Below are 19,341 nucleotides of genomic sequence, written 5' to 3'. Positions count from 1 at the left end.
CCTTATTTTTTTCTTACCGGAACACTATCCCTTGTAATATTCTCCACATCTGCAGGGTCCACCAGCATCTCAATCTAGCACCTCCAAAGTGAACTGACATTATTTTACTATCCTTTTCCCAAAAATATGCCCCATCCCCCTCTTGCACTGCCAGGAAGCCAGAATGGACCTTCCTCACCTTCCACAGCCAGCCACCCAGTCCTGCAGTTCACCGTCCGTCCTCACCACCCCCTCGTCCCCATTCACATGGCTGCCCCCCAGTTCCTGCCATCCTTTCTCTCCTAAGAGCCCATGGCACCCTTTTGGTTTGTGTCAGTGCCTTGCCTTTACCTCTCTGTTATCAGTTGTCAGAGTGACCTTCCTCGTACAGATGTGACCATGCCTCTCTTCTGCTAAAAGTCCTTCAGAGAGGTCCTGTTAGCTTCTGGTCAGACCCACGTATGGGAGCATATGAAATCCAGAACCCTTGAGGAACTGGCCCTGCCTGTCCCTGCCTCCTGTTCCCCTCAAGCTGCCTTTGAATTCTTCCCATGTGTCCGGGCTCAGATTCCTGCACGACTTCACATTTGCTCCTTCTAATCCTGGGGAACCCCTCTTCATCGAGCCCACTTGTACTCATCCCCCAGGACTCATCTTCTGGAAGCCTTCCAGGGTGTCCACACTGCAGTCAGAGATCTCCCCGTGGGTCGCCAACACGCTGTGCATGGGGGTGTTACTCTTGAGCTTATCTCCCGATGCTGTCACGGTTGGTTTTTGTCTGTGTGTCTCCTCATGGCTCCTCTTTGGGCCTCCATCTCCGTACCTCTAGTGGCTTACTGCACTTACTGACTCGTACAAGATGTTTGCGCACGAATGAAATGCATCTAGGTACCCTCTGTTCATGTGGAGCTTCCTAGTCGCCAATGGGAGTCTTTGTGTTGGGTGCCAGTCTCTTCTCAGGAGAAGTCAATTAGCCTATGGTAGACACAGGCTATTGTGGGCCTAGTCGTTAGCATTCAGGATTTACTGAGGGGTGGAAATGTATATGAAAATGTAATGACTCTGTAGGAGTTTGAATCCTTCTCAGAACCATTGTGTCATGTGAACCTCATTGAAATTTATGTTTGAAACAAATCATGAAATAAAAATATCTTAATTATTCCTATAGGACTCCTCACAGTCGATCCAAATAAAAGGCTTAAAATGTCGGGCTTGAGATACAATGAATGGCTTCAAGACGGCAGTCAGCTGTCCTCAAATCCTCTGATGACTCCAGACATTCTAGGGTCATCAGGAGCTGCTGTGCAAACCTGTGTGAAAGCAACCTTCCACGTAAGGCCCTGTGCTCCACACATGGCGGGCAGGTTTGAAAAGGAATCAGATATGTTTACTCCATAACCTCCAAGACACTCTCTTGGTACATTTAAAAGAACGTGTTATTTTCATTCTAGAATAGAAATGAACACGTTTTTCATTTATAAAAATGTGTGTTTTTATAAATCCCTCCGTAATAAGAACACATTTATTAACAGAAAGTATGTGGGGGACCCGAGTCACTGCCAACCCACAAAATACTTATTTGACATTCCGGATGAGTTTGTGAGATGAGGCAGTAGTTTGATATTTGAAGAGTTGAAAATTTTCAGTAGATAATGAAAACAATATGCATTATGTTGGAACTTTTCTCTCTCATATAGACTAAGTCATTTTCTTTAAAAGCTATAAATAAACATTAGGAACTAAGGCACATGTGAAAAGTTCATTCACTCAGCCGCCATTTATACCTAACATACCCTCATGACCGTGAGGGATAGGGAATAAGAGTATGCTGTTCCAAGCAGATGCAAAGGTTTTAAGAGAATTGTGTATTTCTTACACAATTCTCTTAAAACCTTTGCATCTGCTTAGATGAGTTAGGGAGAAGTGACGTACCTCTGAAGGGATTACCGTGAGAAAGGAAAAGGGCTAGTGTTTCTTCTTCAGTTGCAGACATGGATTAAAAATTAATGAACTAGGATATGTTGAGGTGTGAAGAGATTAGCCACAGGTTTGTTCAGATGATCCCCAACTGCCCAGTGGCATTTGATGCAAAGCTATCAAGAGTAACCCCAGTGACACCCAAACTTAAGGCTGAAAGAAGTGGAGACAGGAAGCCGTGAGGAGAAAGCCAGGCCGAGGCAAGTGGAGCTGAGCCTCTCTGTGCAGATGAAGTATCCGAGATATACCCCAATTACCCCGACCTGGAAGTGGAGAGGAGAGCCCTAACAGATCCAGTCTGCTCTGTTTGGGGATTTTATGGTCAGAATTTTAAATCTCAGACACAGAACTAATAAAAGTAACAAGGGTTGAGAGGTTGGTGTTTTTTATTGAAATGTAACACCGACTTCTTCAAAAGATTTATGAGAACCCTAACTCCTGAACAGCCTGGCTGGTTTGATTTACACAGTGCCATTGAGACTCGAACCCTGAGCTTCCAGACCCTGCCAGGAGGTTTGCGAGTGAAGGTTTTCAGGACCTTCCTTGTTCCCAGAGCAATTTGGAGCTGTGACTGGTGACGAAAGTTGTCTTCTGCTAGGAGCCCTAGCTGCCAAGAGAACTTCAATTTCTTGACCTTCACAGGACCTCCCTTTCTTTCTCCCCTAGGCCTTTAACAAATACAAGAGAGAGGGCTTTTGCCTTCAGAATGTCGACAAGGCCCCTTTGGCGAAGAGAAGGAAGATGAAGAAGACCAGCACCAGTACAGAGACGCGCAGCAGCTCGAGCGAAAGTTCTCACTCGTCCTCCTCTCACTCTCACGGGAAAACTACGCCCACTAAGACCCTGCAGCCCAGCAACCCCGCGGACCCCAGTAACCCAGATACGCTCTTCCAGTTCTCAGACTGAGTGGTGCAGGGACGGTAGGAATGTCATCAGTGACGACCCATCGCACCTTGAATGCCCTCAGCATGTGCCTGAGGTGATGTCTTACGCTTTTCAAACTGCGTCCTGTTGGTCTTTTTGGAATCTGCCTCTTAGGGAATTTTTTTGAGAAAAGCCCAGTTGGTTATCCTTGTCCAAAAGCACTGGACAGAGAATGTTACTGTGAATAGAGCACCTGTTATACTGTTTAGCGACCTAGCATGATGCCAACAGGCCTGTTCTGGAAAGAGCAAAGGTGTCTGTCTGTAAATCTAATTAGGGACCGGGTAGGTTTGAGCAGCTCACGGAATGAGTCGAGGGTTTTCCAGATGTCTGCCAGCAAGAGTCACTTGTACTGTGATGACGATACCTTTTGCTTTGCCTTGTGGACAGCCTGGGTTTTTAAGAGATTTGCACCCCTCGAACAGTGATTTCTCAGAGAAAAATGTCTGAGGGTCTTCAGAATGGTTCTGTAGTGAATTGTGTGTGTGGCCAACGCTTATTTCTTGAGAGAGGATTTTAACTTATTGTCTTTATTTTATGGTTACATATGATGGTAACCTGTTATTATTAATCTTTTTCTAAAAAGTAAAAAAATAAATAAAAAAAATAAAAGTACAGGAACTTAAGGTCCCGTGCTCTGCATTTGGGATCTCTCTGAGATGCATGCTAAGCTACTTACGTTTTTAATTTTGCACTGCTCTTTCCTGGTGATTTGTTTTCATGGTTATTGCAAAATAATAAGGTACAGGCCTCTGTTTTAAGTAATTTTGCACTTTATAAGAGAATATGAATAAAGCAAACTATTTTATAAAGTGCACTGTTTAAAGCATATGTACTGCATTTTTGCCAGTTTTTCCATTATCCCCTTTAAATTTGTTCTCACATCCCCCTTTCTACCTTGTTTGTGCAAGTGGAATGGGTGTAATCATTAGCCACTTAGGCACCAATGTGCAGAAAATCTAAAGGGAAATTCTATGAAACACTGTGCTTCACATTCGTACACTGTGTTGTCTGCAGCGAGGCATGCCCTCCTGTAGTCGGATTTTATGTACATAGTATTTTAGAATCATGACTATGACTTGTCTTGAAATTTTTCTGTTAAATTTTAAATCAAGAAGGCATATTTTATAAACTTATGCAGAGCACTTTTAATTGCTCCAAAGTTCCGAATTCCTAGAGAAAACAAGTGCTACGTGATGAAGACATTTCACTGAAAGTTTGCTGCATTTTCAAATACGATTAATTCATTCCCTATGCAAAAAAAAAAAAAAAAAAAGAAGTGATAGGATTTATATGCTGTGTTTTCTTTTAAAGCCATCACACAAAATGGCAGGACTGAGAGAAGTAATCTTTGCTATGTTTACAAGAATCATGCTTAAAAGATGATGCCCGACCTGTTTATTTTATAGTTTTTGTTAATGACAACTTCTTGAGCATTGGTTTGGAACTTGGGCATGATATTTATTTATTCCTTTCTTAAGATAATAGCAGCATTAATTTCAACCAGTTATGAATACTAAAGATATTGCGCTCTATGTAATGGTAGCATATTTATTACTAAATCCATGTATATATTAATAGCACAGGCAAAAAATGGCAAATATTAAAATATTTTCAAAATATTATATGATTCTCATCATATTTTTTGTCCACAGTGGTTATTGGAAATAACTTTTTATACTTTTCAGTGGCCCCGATGGCTCCGTGATTGTCACGAATCAGTGAAAGTTTTGTACGCCTAGCTCACAGTCTTTCATGGTGATGATGGGAAATCTTTACATGAATGATTACCAACCTGTAGCAAATCCACAGAATGTGATTCCATCTAGGCACAGCGTTACAGTGACCAAGAAAATGTCCATTTATGTCTATAGTTATGTTGAAGAGATTTGGAAATGTCTAAGTTAGCTCTTCAGTTCATTTGTTAAACTACGCATCCTGGTAGAAAATACTAGTTGTAAAGTATGAACTGAAGGGACTTTGTTGTTCATGGAAAATGACCTAGAAAAAGAGTATACTCTAAGGACTGATGATGTCATTGACCCTGGAGAGTGAAATTGAGGGGTTTCCTTTTCCTTTATTCTCAGTGCCTCTTCTTCTGAAGGACCTGACAGAAAATTGAATGGGTGAAAAGGCAGGCGGGGTAAGAGGAGGTTGGAAAGAGAAGGCTAATCCCTCACAACGAGGCTCCCGGGATTACCTAGAATGGGCTTTCGGAAGAACCTCGGAAACACTCAGAGTGGTGCCCCCTTTTCAAATGAATTCATGCTCACCCTACTTAGAAATTCCAGAGAGACAGCTCTGATGCTGAGTCTGCAGCACTTAGACTGCGCACAAGCTGTTCGTGGCTGGTGACTTGCACTTGGAAATTCACAAAGCTTTCACTGAGTCATAGCAGGAATCAACTGAAAAATGCTTCATGTGACAATGTTCAGCAAAAGGACTCTTAGTGTTAGGAAAGAGAAAGGAGTAGATCTTAAAAAAGCCAAATATATACATTAAATTCTCTTTATAATATTAGTTTGGGAGATAAAGCCAAATCACCCCTCCCCTTTTTCCCTGATGGATTTTATTTGCAGGTAGTTTCTGACCGTCATAAGTCCTGATGCATGTATTTTGTGACTACATAGGCCTGATTGAGAGTCAAGCAGGTAATAGAGGAAATAACATTTTAAAAGACCAGTTTTTCCTACTTCTTATGCCAGGTCTTGTGGCTTACTTAGTTAATTTAGCTCTTTTGGAGTTCATGCATTCTTCCCAACCTCTATAAAACAATGAGTCCGTGAACCCCCTGGAACCAAAAATCAAGCTGCCTGGAGTTAATTTCAACATGCTTCTTTGTGTTGGGAGTTGCAGAATCATTTACCCATGAAAAAAAATGCTTTTGAATGTTTTTCTATTGCTGCCGATTTCTTAAATAACTGTGTAAAGGCCACATGTAAATTACAAGGTAGGTTATTTTAAGGAAGACTATAAGAATGATAGTAGCTATTTTTCTATAAGGGAGTTTCTTTTGTATCTCACTTTACTTTTTTTTTTTTAAGTATACAATTGCTTGTCTACTTGTTTCTCCTGCCCCCCATTTCAGATGCTGTTATTGTCATATTTATGAGGATCAGGGTACCTCAGAATGGTGAAAATCTCTACATTACTGGCCGTGTTTGTGCCTTCGATTGCCTGATTACTTTAAGTTTGTGCCTGGTGGCCAATAATAAGAACAGGATTTGGGTACTCGTTTTATTACACTTGTGATATTCTTTAAGACCTAAATAAAGAAGTAAAATTCTGATATGCTACTTACACTGTATAAGAATAATTGTCTTATAAGTGAATTATCATAACATAATGAAATGTTGTACAATCATATGACTTTAGGCGCCTCCAGTGTCCTTCACTGTGACACCTGACTTCTGGCCTGTCATCACTTCTGTCCCCTCCATGAATACCCATCTGTACTCAATACCATTGCTTGGCACTAAAAAGAATGTAGCAGGCACTCACGAAATTTTGAATTTAAATGCAAGTCATTCTAAAACTCAAAGAAAGGGAAAGTAATCAAAAGATAACACACGAAGTATGCATAAATAAATATTTTAAGTCTCATCTACCCAAAGGAAATAGCTGCTACAGCAACTTAGAGGTTTTCTTTGCTGTTTGGTTAAATGACTTCCCTCCAAAGTTGTGACATTCTTTGGGGAGAATATTTTTCTGGAGAGCAGTTATTTAAATTGTGTATATGAAGACAACATGTCTTTTCAAGGGGGCAGTATTCTCCATCCTAAGAACCTGGGGCTGGCTCCGTCTACAGCATTTCTTCCTTCTGAGCTTTCAAGATCTCGCTTCTGAGCCCTGTCATTTGGCCTCTCAGCTCTCTGTTACGTTAATTCAGTAAATGACGCCTCTGTTCCCCAAGGGCATTGTCCACCTTCTCGTTCATGAAATCGTGAACAAAGCAGGTGCCAATACTTTTTTACTAGTAGACAGAAAAGGAGGATGGAAACAAGTATCTCCCAGTTCCATCTGTCTTGGCTTGTTTACACTCATCCAAATAGGTCCTGCTGACTGCCAGCCATTTCCTTTCCACGATGACTTCCGACCACATGGTTAAGAAGCTTGGTATTTTGCGTCTAGAAGGCTTGGATGAAAAGACAGGATTCTTGGTAGTTACTCATCAGGCTTCATTTTCCTGGCGTATTTCCGCAGGGATGGGTGGAAGGACATTTTGTGATATTTTTCTCGTTGGAGGGCTGCTTCGGTTATGAAGAGTTGAATGCTTCGGATAGGTCAAGTTGGTATTTACCACAGCAACTTCTCTGGAGCCCAGGCGACTGGGAGGATACTCAGCCTGGTGTCATTTCCATTATTCTTTTCCATTGCTTTACAATTTTAATTTGCATGGTTTTACAAAATTTGTCTCTTCTCTAAAACAAATTCCTTTTTGTTCCTTCCCGTTTCCTCCTTGTTCCTTCCCCTAGGGAGGAGTTTTTATCTTTTCATTGATGTTTTACAGCCCTCTACTAAGAAGGGCCCCTGGGTGGCGTAGTCGGTTGAACTTCAGAGTCTTGGTTTCAGCTCAGGTCATGATTTCAGGGTCATGAGAACGAGCCCCCATGTCAGGCTCTGCATTGAGCAGGGAGTCTGCTTGAGATTCTCTCCCACTACCCGCCATGCTGCACACACACACTCTCTCTCTCAAAAAAGAAATAGAACAAAAAAATGTCATGACTTAGAAAAGGAAATTTAAGTATGAGCAGAATACTATAGATTTATTTTTCTACCATTTCTGCTCATTAGGTAATTGGGAAAACCATTGTTTCTTTTGTTTTCTTTGTTTAAAATCCAGTTAGGTTAACGAACTTGACATTCTTTTTTTTTTTTATTTTATTTGTTTATTTGACAGACAGAGGTCACAAATAGGCAGAGAGGCAGGCAGAGAGAGAGGGGGAAGCAGGATCCCTGCTGAGCAGAGAGCCTGATGTGGGGCTCGATCCCAGGACCCTGGGATCATGAGCTGAAGGCAGAGGCTTTAACCCACTGAGCCACCCAGGGACCCACGAACTTGACATTCTTAACTGCAGTTTTATTTTTAACTTTCTGAGAGGCTGGTCACGGAAAGTGTGCACTGTTGTGTTGAAAGGATGTGTGACAATTATCCTCATGAAAGACTTGCTGGCTGTGTAGACATTTGAGCATTCATAACAGTTTATTTTAGGTACCACAGTGCTGGCCTATTTGCTAAAGTTATAAATACCAGTAGAAGGAGAGATTAAATGTACAATCATTCTTGTTCTTTTGATGAATAAGAAGGGAAAATACAAAGCCACTACATTCCATATGAAGTTAATGCTTTAGTACCCAAGTTCTGAAAAATACCCAAAAGAACTTTAGAAGAAGAGGAAGCCACATTTATACATACTCAGAAGAATTTTTGAAAGACTGGCATTTTAATGCATAGCGGGTATAGTTCTGCCTAAACGGATATGTTTCCTTGGGGACGGAATCACTGAAAATAATCAAAGCTACAATAATCCACGTAACTACATACATTCTTCCTCAGCTTACAGAAAGCCAAGAATTTGCTTTCCTAGAAAGTAAATGGAACAGAACAAGATGAAAAACTTTGTTTTTCTTTTGGGTGAACGATGAAGAGGCAAAGTAGAGTCCCGCTGTGGTTCCACGGAACGCAGGCCGCCCATCGCCATCTGTGCTGTCTTCACTGCCTGCAAGAATTGTGCTAGTTCTCGCTTTGTTTTCTTGCTTTCCAGTTGTACAACCGCACACAGTAGTGTCTCCCCACACTGACATTTCCCGCACTGCTTCTTCCCATAACCGTGGATTGACTACTGTTTATAGACTGTATTTAAGATCTGAGAAGAGCTTGATTGGGAGCCCTGGGGATGGAAAGTATGTAGCAATAAGGCAGGAAGGACCCTGTGTAAGAAAGTGAGCAGCCCTTCATCTCTGGAATGCATTGAGAACGTGGAGAGGGCTACTTTATGAAATGCCATTTCAGTCACCATGTATGTAAAGGTCTTTAATAATTTCGTCTGCTGGGTGGGTAGGGGAACTTATTTAACATGTCTATACAGGCTTTGCAAGGGGGTTATTTTTATTCCAGGAGGCCCATGTGATTGTTTTCTCCTCACTGTTTCCCTACGCCCTCCCCAACTTTCCCCACTGCCTTCTGTCCAGACCATTGCCATCCTAAGGCCAAACAGAGCGTTTCAAATGGAGCACTAAGACTACCTATAGGTAGTAATCATATTCTTTAAAAATGTTAATGCAGAACAGTGTGTAAAGTGTACAGATCTTAAGTGGGCAGCTCAATGAGTGTTGACGTGGGTATGCACCCCTAAAACCATCCCCTCCATCAGGGTGAGACTCCCAGTCCATATTCAGACAGAATCACTGTTCTGACTTCTGTCTCCACAGATTGTTTGCCTGTTCTTGATCTTCCTGTAAGTGGAGTTGTAGTCTAGCCTTTGGGGTCTGGTTTTATTCGATGATCATGATTGTGAAATCCATCTACGTCCTTGCACACAGCATAACAACAGTGGGCTCTTTTTCATTACTGTGTGTTCTCCCGTCAGATGAGTATATCCCAGTCTGTTTATCCAGTCTACTGTTGGTGGGCATTTGGGTTGTTGCTAACTTTTCACTTTGATGTCTAACGCTGTCACGAGTATGCCTATGCGTACCTTTTGGTAGATACATACATTCCTTTCTCCTGGGTTTGTACATAAGAATGAAGCTCACTGAATCATAGGACAGATGTATATGTAGCTGAAAGGATATTGCTAGATAGTTTTCAACAGTGGTTGTACCAGTTTACTCCCACCCAACAGTGGGCGAGAGTTCTGGTTGCTCTCTATCCTTATCAGCCCTGGGAACCATCAGCCTTTTTAGTTTCAGCCATTCTGGCTAGTGTGTATTCATTGTGGTGTTGGGCATTCTGGCAAGTGTGTATTTCATTGTGGTTTTAATGTGCGTTTCTCTGAGAAGTAAGGATGAGTAGAACACCCTTTTATATCTCTATGACCCATTTGAGTATTCTTACTTGTTGAGTGTCTATTCAGGTCACTTCTTTGAATTTATTAGGTTGTCTAAGTTTTTCCTATTGATTTGAAGGTTCTTTGTAGTTGGTTGATATGAAGTTTTGTCAGTTATATTGTTATAAATCTCTTCTCTTTGGTTGGCTTTTTTGCTTTCCAATTGATGTCCTTCGATAACCAGAAAGTTCGAATTTTTACGAAGTTCAATATATCAGTTTTTAATGGTTAATGATCTTTGTGTCCTCGTTCATCAGCCTTTACCCAAAGTTGTTATTCTTCTAAAAGCTTTATCATCTTACCATTCACATTATATCCATGATCCATCTAGTGCTGATATTTGTATATGGTATGAGGTATAGTAGTCAAAGTTCACATAGTCTGTGAGTGTTCACTTGATTTAGCACAATGTCTTGAAAACCTCAGTGCACTGTGGTTGTAATTTTTATAGTCTTCCCATCTGGCAATGTAAGATTTCTAACTCTGATTTTCTTCCAGATAGTCTTGGCTACTCTTAACCCTTTTCCTTTCATATACATTTTAGAAACAGGCTGTCAGTTTCCTGGGGGAGGTTATCTATTACTGTTTAATTGATATGGCATTACATATATAGATCGATTTCAGGAGAATTTATATCTACTCAATTTTTATTTTTGTAACCCATAGACATGGCATATATCTCTCTATTTATTTAGGTCTTTAATTTGTGTCAGCAAAGTTTTAAGATTTACATGGAGAGGTTGGATTTATTTTTAGATTGTTGACATTTATATTTTATTATCTATTTTTTGTTAGTGTGTAGAAATATAATTGGTTGAGGTGGGGTTTTTTTAAGATTTTATTTATTTATTTTGAAAGAGAATGAGTGCAGAGCTGGGGGAGGGGCAGGGGCAGAGAGAGAATCTCAAGCAGACCCCATGCTGAGCAGGGAGCCAGATGTGGGGCTCGATCTCACAACCATGAGATCATGACCTAAGCTGAAGTCAAGAATTGGATGCTTAGGGACGCCTGGGTGGCGCAGTTGGTTAAACGACTGCCTCTGGCTCAGGGCGTGATCCTGGAGTCCTGGGATCGAGTCCCACATCAGGCTCCCAGCTCCATGGGGAGTCTGCTTCTCCCTCTGACCTTCTCCTCGCTCATGCTCTCTCTCACTGTCTCTCTCTCTCAAATAAATAAATAAAAAAAAAAAAAAAAAAAAAGAATTGGATGCTTAATCAACTGCACCACCCTGGCACCCCTATATCTGTTTCTTTATACTATCTTCGCATCTAGTAACCTTACTAAATTCACTTTAATTATGCTAATTCTATAGCTCCTTTTGTATTTCTTCATGTATATATTCATATCTTCTACAAATAATGATAGTTTCATTTCTCCCTTTCCAGTTTTTCTTTTATTCCCTTACTGAGCTGACTGGGACTTCTAGCAGAATGTTGCATAGAAGTGGTGGCAGCAAACCTCTTTGACTTATTCCTGAATTCAGTTTAAGAATTCAATATTTTACCAGTCAATATGATGTTTGCTGCAGATTTTTTTAAGAGATACCACTTACCAAACTAAGGTTTTTTTTTAATTCCTCGTTTTCTGAGAGTTTTAATTAAATACTTTTTCTACCTCTATTGAAATGATCATGTAGTTTTTCACTTTTGTTTTCATATAGTGTTTAATTACACTAATTCATTTTAAAATGTTGCATTCTTGGAACACACCACATTTGGTCATGGCATATTATTTTTATATGTCAATGGATTCAGTGTGCTAATATTTTGCCTAAGTTTTTCAAGTTGTCTTTTATTTGGAATATCTAGCCCATTTATAGTTAATTTGACTGTTGAATCCTGTCCCACGGTTAGTTTTCCATTTTTCCCATTTCCTCTTTGTTCTTCTATTTCTCCTTTCCTGCCTTTTTTTTTTTTTAAAATAAACCAAGTACTCTCTATTACCCATTTTTTTATCCTACCAAGTGAGTGTATTGGAGATTTTTTTAAAATTCATTTAACTGTAACTTAGAGGTCACAATGTACATCTTTGACTTACCACAGTCTACCTGAAGTTGGTACATTACTACTTCCCAACAATGTAAGAATTGTTTCACAATGTAAATCTGTTTACCCCTCCTTGCTTCTATGTTGTCGTCATGTGTTTTACCTCTATCTTCTACGTATGTTTAAACTTTACAACTCATTATTCTATTTTTCATTATTACTAACATTATCTATTTTAAAGAATCAGTATTCAGTTTTATCTATATATTTACTCTTTCTGAAGGTTTTGTTTTGTTTTGTTTCATCCTGCCCTTTCCTACTTCTATCTGTGATTGTTTTCCTTATGCCTAGAGAATTCTCTCTCTCACTCTTTCAAAATTTTATTTATTTATTTTAGAGAGAGCATGAATAAGGCGGGGGGGACAGAGGGAAGAGTAGATTGCCCACTGAGCAGGGAGTCTGATGCAGACTCAATACCAGGACCCTGGGATCAAAACCTGAACAGAAGGCAGATACTTAACTGACTGAGCCACCCAGGTGCCACTGGAGAGCTCTCTTTAGTATTTATTTTAGTGCCAGATCTGCTGTCAATGATTTCCCTAACTTTTGAATTTTGAAATCTTTTGCCGTCATTTCCTTTTATAACACCTTTATTGAAATAAGATTCACATAACATATTGTTCACCTACTTAAAGTGTACAATTCCTTGTTGCCTTTATTTTTGAAGAATATTTTTGCTGAGTATGAAATTCTGGGTTCAGCACTTCCAGGATGTCATTCCATTCCATAAGTTCTGTGGAAAAGTCAGCCATCAGTCTTACTGTTACCCCTTTTTTTTTTTTAAAGATTTTATTTATTTATTTGACAGAGAGAGATCACAAGTAGGCAGAGAGGCAGGCAGAGAGAGAGGGGGGAGGAAGCAGGCTCCCTGCTGAGCAGAGAGCCTGATGTGGGACTCGATCCCAGGACCCCGAGATCATGACCTGAGCCGAAGGCAGCGGCTTAACCCACTGAGCCACCCAGGCGCCCCACTGTTACCCCTTTGAAGGTACTGTTACTCCTTTCCTCAGGTCACTTTGAAGATTCTGTCTCTGTCTTTGATTTTTAGCAGTTTGACTCTGACATACCTATGTATGGTTTCTTTATCTTCCCTAGGGATAGTAAACTTGTTTAGTCTTTTGGTTGATGTTCTTCCTTAATTTTGGCAATTCTTAACCATTCTTCAAATAATTTTTCCAATCTATTGTCTCCCTCCTCTTTTCTAGGATTCTTCCAAACCTTTCACCATGTATCTTCTATATATGTATGTATGTTCTATATGTATCTTTCAGTTTTTCTGTGTTTTTCTGTTTTTTTCTCCCTATTCTTCAATCTGCATAATTTTTACTGATCTGTCTTCCAATTCATTTATCCTCTGTTCTGCTAGATCTAATGAATTTTAATCTTAATTTCATATATTTTATTTACAGATCTAAATATTTTAGATCTGAAATAGATTGATTCCAGGTTTCTGCTGAAATTCTCAATCTTATCCTCTCAATTCTTGAGCATATTAATCACAGGAATTTTGAAGTTCTTGTTTGATAAATCCAGTGTCTGAATTACTCCCTATTGGTTGGTTGTATTATTCATATATATTTTTTTCTTCTGGTTTTTAGTCATTTTGTCCTGTTTTCTAGGATCTCTCAGAAGTTTAGCTGAATACTATACATTGTGTATTAAAGGTTATAGAGGCTCTGCATGGAGTTATCTCCTTTTAAGATGGTTATGCTTTCTTCTGGCAGATAGGTATAGGCAGTTACCGTGATCCTCTTGAAGATTGACTTTAGACTTGGCAAGGGCTAGTTTCGGTTTTGCCCTTACTCCTGCACCAAAAGCTCAGGACCAAGAACTACTAAAAGCTCTCTTCTCTTCAGCCTCACAGCTGCTCCTATTTGCTGGGTTTCTGGAGGCCTCACCTGGCACACATGATTTAGGGATGGCAAACACCTCAAGGAAATAAAGTGACAGCATTTCTGGCTCCCTTCCCTGAGGTTTCCTCCTCTCTGGGATTTTGCTCTTCAAGTCCTAGCTGCTTTAGCACCCCAGACTCCAACCTTTGTCTCTTCAACCAGATAGGATTGCTGCTTTCTACTAGGAATATATTTCCCTGTGCCCTGAATTTGCAGTGACTTCCAAGGAGTCAGAATGAATGTGGAGCTCACACCAGTGTGCTTCGCTTCTTTGAGTGATTAGAGCTTCTTTGAGCCCCTGTGTGAGTTTTCCCGGATGCTACATATTAATTACTTAGCTTTCCTGTAGTTTTCAGGAGGAAAGCCAGTTCTAGTTACTCTATGTACTCTATTGTGGCCCAAAGTAGGAATCTGGTGGCAATCACTTTTAATCACCAAAGTCATTTCCCCCTAGTTGCTTCTGGCAATGTGAACTTGATTGTCTTGGGTTCAAATAGGAGGGCACACGGTTTATTCATTTGTTCTTTCACACACAGTTTTTGAGCTCCTACTAAGGCCAGCTGTTGTTCTAGACACAGGTAATACAGCAGTAAATAAGATTTCAGCCACTTCACGAGGTAGAGCCTTTTACTTCATGGGAGGACTGGCTACTAAAGGGTTTCTGTGTCGTGCTTGTACTATTTAAAGGCTTTTTCATATGTGTGGGTGAATGAGAGACAGACTGAGCTCAAGACCTTTACGATGACAACACCTTCCTATTTTATACAAGTATTTTTAGCCTTTAAAAAATTCTGCCGAGATTAACCCAGTGCACAATTTACACACAGTATGTCAATACAAGGCCACCTTTTGAAAGCTAGGGCGTTGTGCTTAATTCTCTATCTGTGAGTTTCTATATAATACAGCCAAGACAAACACATGAAAGACTTACTTTGGAGCAGGAATATATGACAATTTGAGTTAAAATTCCCTAGAATTGATTCATGGAGAGCAAATTTACTTCTGAAAGCAAATCTTTCCATGAACATTAACATGAGCTCTAATCAGCCTACCCGTGGTTTCTCATTTTAACTTCAGTTTTTAAAAAACATTTCACAAGTTACAAAGCACTTACTTATATTAAGTGCTTTGAGATACTAAAAAAATGAATTGGTTTTCCCAGTCTTCCAGAATAGCTTGAATGTCACTGGTACCAAGAGAAAACTCTAACCTGAGCACATGTTACTGTTAAGAGACTGCAGTCAAATTAAGAATTTTACTCTTCTGTTCTTTGTTACTTTTTCCCACGTTAGAAATTTCACATATTCTAGGGAAAGGTAATTTGCAGTTCCAATTCTAATCCATTTTCCTGGGATCAAAAGGCAGTCAAAGAACTAGAACCTCATATATAGAAGCTCTTAGAAGCGAAACTGTGCACTCATGAGGACAGATCAGAATCCTGAGCACTGTGGTTTGGTGTGCTTGGAATTACAACCCCTTTGGAATAGTGTAAGAGCTACCAGTTAAAACAGACAAAGCCAGACACAAAAGACACCTTATTGTATAGGTTCATGTGTTTGAGGCTTCCATAATAGGCATATCCATAGACACAGAAAGTAAATTATAGGTTTCTAAAGGACAGTGAGACGGAGAAATGTGGAGTGACTGCTAATGCATGTAGGTGATGCACATAGGTGAGGTTTCGCGGTGATGAAAACGTTCTGGAACTAAATAGGGTAATGGTTGTACAACATGGTAAATGTACTAAAAACCACTGACGTGTACACTTTCAATGTTATGATATTATGTGACTGTTACCCTAACTTTTTAAAAAGCACACACACAAACTACCAGCTAGAAAAGATTAGAGTTACTTGGATGGAGCCAATTCTATCTCCTTGCTATTCTGAGAATACCATCCCCACTTGTCATTTATTTGGCAGCAACTCTGAAATATAATTAATTTTATTATGGTTGGAAAATCTTCACTTACAAACAGAAATTAACTTTTGGGGGATAGAGTGAATATGTTTCTTACAGATAACACCAAAATTGCAGCCTCACAGAAAGGGCACCTCCTCGGGACATATTTCGCCCAGGGCTCGGTAATGTTTGGGTAGATATCGAAGCGCTGTGTGTTTTAGCGATGGTCTCATCCAGCCTGTCCTTACTTTTATCTCCGCACTAAAGGTTCTTCTCTTGCTTTTTGCCTGTTTGTCCTTATGGGACCATTGGGCTCTTGCTCTGCACACATTTTTCTTTGGTGAATACTTTTCTCAAAAAGTATTTCTTATCAATACTAACTTTCGTTCAGAAGCTGGTTCATGTGTGCAGTTGAATGAAGTATTATTTTATTTATCATGAAATCATTTGTCTTTTTTCTCAAAGATGGTGCCATCGAAACCCCAGAAAGTCATGCTACTGATGACTTTTCCATCTTACTAAGTCGTCTGAGGCTGTACTGTCTTCCTTAACTCCACTGTATACTGTGCAAGTATCTTTGTCCTCAGTAAATTATGTACACTCATTAAACATAAAAGTGTCATCAAATGAGGGGAAATTTAGAAATTTCTTTTTTCACTGATTGAGACATCACATGAAACTTTGCTTTTGTTTCTGGCAGTGATGACCTGTCCTGACAAAAAGTAATTAGACTTTGAAATTTTCAAGATGCTTTTATAGCCAATGTAAATAAAGTTTCAAACTGCAAATTATTTCACCTAAAATTTTTATGAAAAATATATGTTGTAACACAGTAAAATCAGTAATTTTTATACATGTTGGATGGTAAATGTTTTGAATGTATTTTTCAGTAGTAACTAGCTATTGAAAATTCTTTGTAAAGGGGTGCCTAGTGGACTCAGTCAGTGGAGCATGTGCGACTTTTAATCTAGGGGTTGTGAGTTTGAAACCCACGTTGGGTAGAAATTACATAAAAATAAAATCTTAAAAAAATAAAAGAAGACATTTCAGAATCACTCAGTAAAATAATGCTATAAACAAATATTTATCTTCCCAGTCCATTCTTGTTTTGAAACATATATACCATTACACTAATGATGCAACATAGTACTTACACTAGCTCAAACATTTTAGCTGGGCTTTATTCTAAATATTTTAAGGAAGAATTTTTTTAAAGATTTTTATTTATTTATTTATTATTGTACATCACTCCTTTATTATACTGACCTGGAAAAAAGATATAGCACCATTACGCTCAGAATGACTACTGGGCCCGTGGCAGTCCCAAGCAACTGGAACATGATCAGAAACAGATACAGTGAAAGACACACTTGGACATGATCAAGAGGCATCTCACTGCCATAAAACATTAATGAGCTTTTTTTTTTAAGTCATCTCCACATCCGGTGCGGGGCCCAAACACAACCATGAGATCAAGAGTCGTGCACTCCACCATCCAAACCAGCAAACCTCCCTGATTCTGATAAATCTTTTAGGTAAAAGAGTAAAGTCTACTGTATTCAGACTTTTTAGCTTCACTTTGCTTTTGAGCCTGGTGTTAGTTTTCTAAAGCCAGAATAATCAAACCCTACTTACCTAAAAATTCAGAAAACTTGTTCTACTGGCATATCTAATGTTATATTCAGTGAAAACCTTGAGTGTTTAGAAGTTCTGATTAGAGTTGATCTCTTTGTGCCCTATGTGTACCATGAAACTTAAGTATTAAGACTTAATGTATCGTCTTCATTATGTACCCTTTTTCTTTTAATCGGTTTCTACACTGGTTTCATGTGATGTTTTTCAGATGTTAGCAGACAGAGGGCTTTGTTTGCAATATGGCAGCATATTCAGGGATTATTTTAGTATCAATTACAATGTCAGATTTTCATAATTGCAGCATAACTACTTTAAATTATCTATCTGTCCTACTGTGATCCCTGCCTGTACTGGAATATTCTAATATGAACTCTCAACCAACCAAAGTGGGTGAGAAAACTGTATTAGTTTCTTTTAAAAGGAACACTACCGGGCACCTGGGTGCCTCAGTTGGTAGAGCATCGACTCTTGATTTCTGCTCAGATCATGATCTCATCTGCTCAGGGTAGCCTGCCTGTCCCTCTCCCCCACCTTTCCCCCCACTCCATCCTCTCTCTCTGTCTCTCAAATAAATAAATAAAATCTTAAAAAAAAAAAAAAAGCTATAGATACAAGTAGTTCCAAGTAGTAACACTGGCTTGGTCCCCTAAAGAATTAGTTCAGTTTTATCAGATGATAACATTCCAGAGTTCCAGGATTATTTTAATGTAGATTTAAGGATGATCAAATTTTGATTTAATATAAAAACTTCAGAGTGCTAAATTTTGCGTATTTAAAACATCCAGTGATAGCTGGTATTTGTTTTTTAAACTTTAAGTAAGGAATGCATTTCATTTACTTGGTTGACTTCCTCTAGACATAAATGCGATGCTTATTTTTTTTTTTAATTGACTTCATTGTTGCTGTCTTAATGGGAAGGTTTAGTTTGATTAGTCAGCTCTTCCTGCTAGGTTTTGGATTTTTTAATTTTTTGGTTGGTTGGTTTTGGGTTTTTTTAGGGTGGTGGGCGGTGGTACCCTAAGAAATTTCCGCAGTAGAAAATACCATGAAACCGTATATGTTCCTTATATAGTTGTGGCATTTAGAGGAGTTTTTCAAAGCTTATGTTGGGAGATAGGGAAGATAAGCAAAGCATCATGGCAAATTCTTTTCTTTTTTCATAGTAAATTCATCTTACATGCAGAATGACAAGCATATTTAGCCCTTTTTGCTAACACGGGGCTTCTTTTCATTGTGATTGCTTTACAAACTTAATAATGTTCCTCCCTGATAAAAGCCTGACTGGAAGTGATTTTTGTTTAAAGATAAATATGTTTAATACAAAGAAAATAAAAGCTTCACATATGCACATCCTGTAGCGAACACCCCTGCGGCACTGGCTGCGAACCATTCCAACAGCACACACGGGCACATTAAACTTGGCACTTGACCTGGAAAGGGCTTTCAAATCAGATCTTTGATCGGTGGGTTTCCTGTGATTGCACTAATGCATAAGTATTTGTTCCTTTGGAGGCATTTAGACATTGGAAATTAATTATTTACTTATGAACCACAGACTTGAGGAACAGTTTTAGGTAAAATTTCCATTTTTAACTTTTTTGTCAATGGATGGCTCAGGCATGGTGTTCTGTTTCTATATTCTAGGACTGTTACTGAATTAATACTATGTATTTATATCGACCAACCTATTATTTAATTAGCTCCCTCATGTTCAGAAGAGCCTTGTGGTGCTAGAGGATACTGTGTGGTGAAGTTAGAGGCCAAGTGACCTGTGTGCGGAGAGCCTGTGGCAAGAACCAGGGTGCCAGGAGGCTGGGCAGTGAACACGGAGCCTGCCATTCACGCCTGGGGTGGTCCATGCCTCAGCTTTGTGTCTCAGCACTCTGTCTTTAACAATTGTACTTACCAGCATCTTAAGAAAAGCACATTTGCCCTCTC

At 39.3% G+C, this 19,341-nt stretch overlaps 1 protein-coding gene across 4 annotated transcripts in view; it reads left to right on the top strand.

Moving 5' to 3' along the window:
• RPS6KA5 (ribosomal protein S6 kinase A5) overlaps window positions 1-4,505 on the top strand; it is a 173,212-nt gene extending 168,707 nt beyond the window's left edge. For 3 of the 4 annotated variants that reach the window (XM_044229718.1, XM_044229720.1, XM_044229722.1), the window contains 2 exons: window positions 1,148-1,311; window positions 2,623-4,505. In XM_044229718.1, coding sequence (XP_044085653.1) covers window positions 1,148-1,311; window positions 2,623-2,862 — 404 coding nt within the window. In that variant the 3' untranslated portion in view covers window positions 2,863-4,505. The remainder of the gene's footprint in view (window positions 1-1,147; window positions 1,312-2,622) is intronic. The other variant, XM_044229719.1, reaches the window with a different exon arrangement.
• Window positions 4,506-19,341: the final 14,836 nt, after the last annotated feature.

Source organism: Neovison vison, chromosome 13 (assembly GCF_020171115.1).
Source record: "Neovison vison isolate M4711 chromosome 13, ASM_NN_V1, whole genome shotgun sequence".
Taxonomy (NCBI): domain Eukaryota; kingdom Metazoa; phylum Chordata; class Mammalia; order Carnivora; family Mustelidae; genus Neogale; species Neogale vison.
The sequence above is the reverse complement of the archived record's forward strand: the minus strand, read 5'-3'. Positions and strand labels throughout refer to the sequence as shown.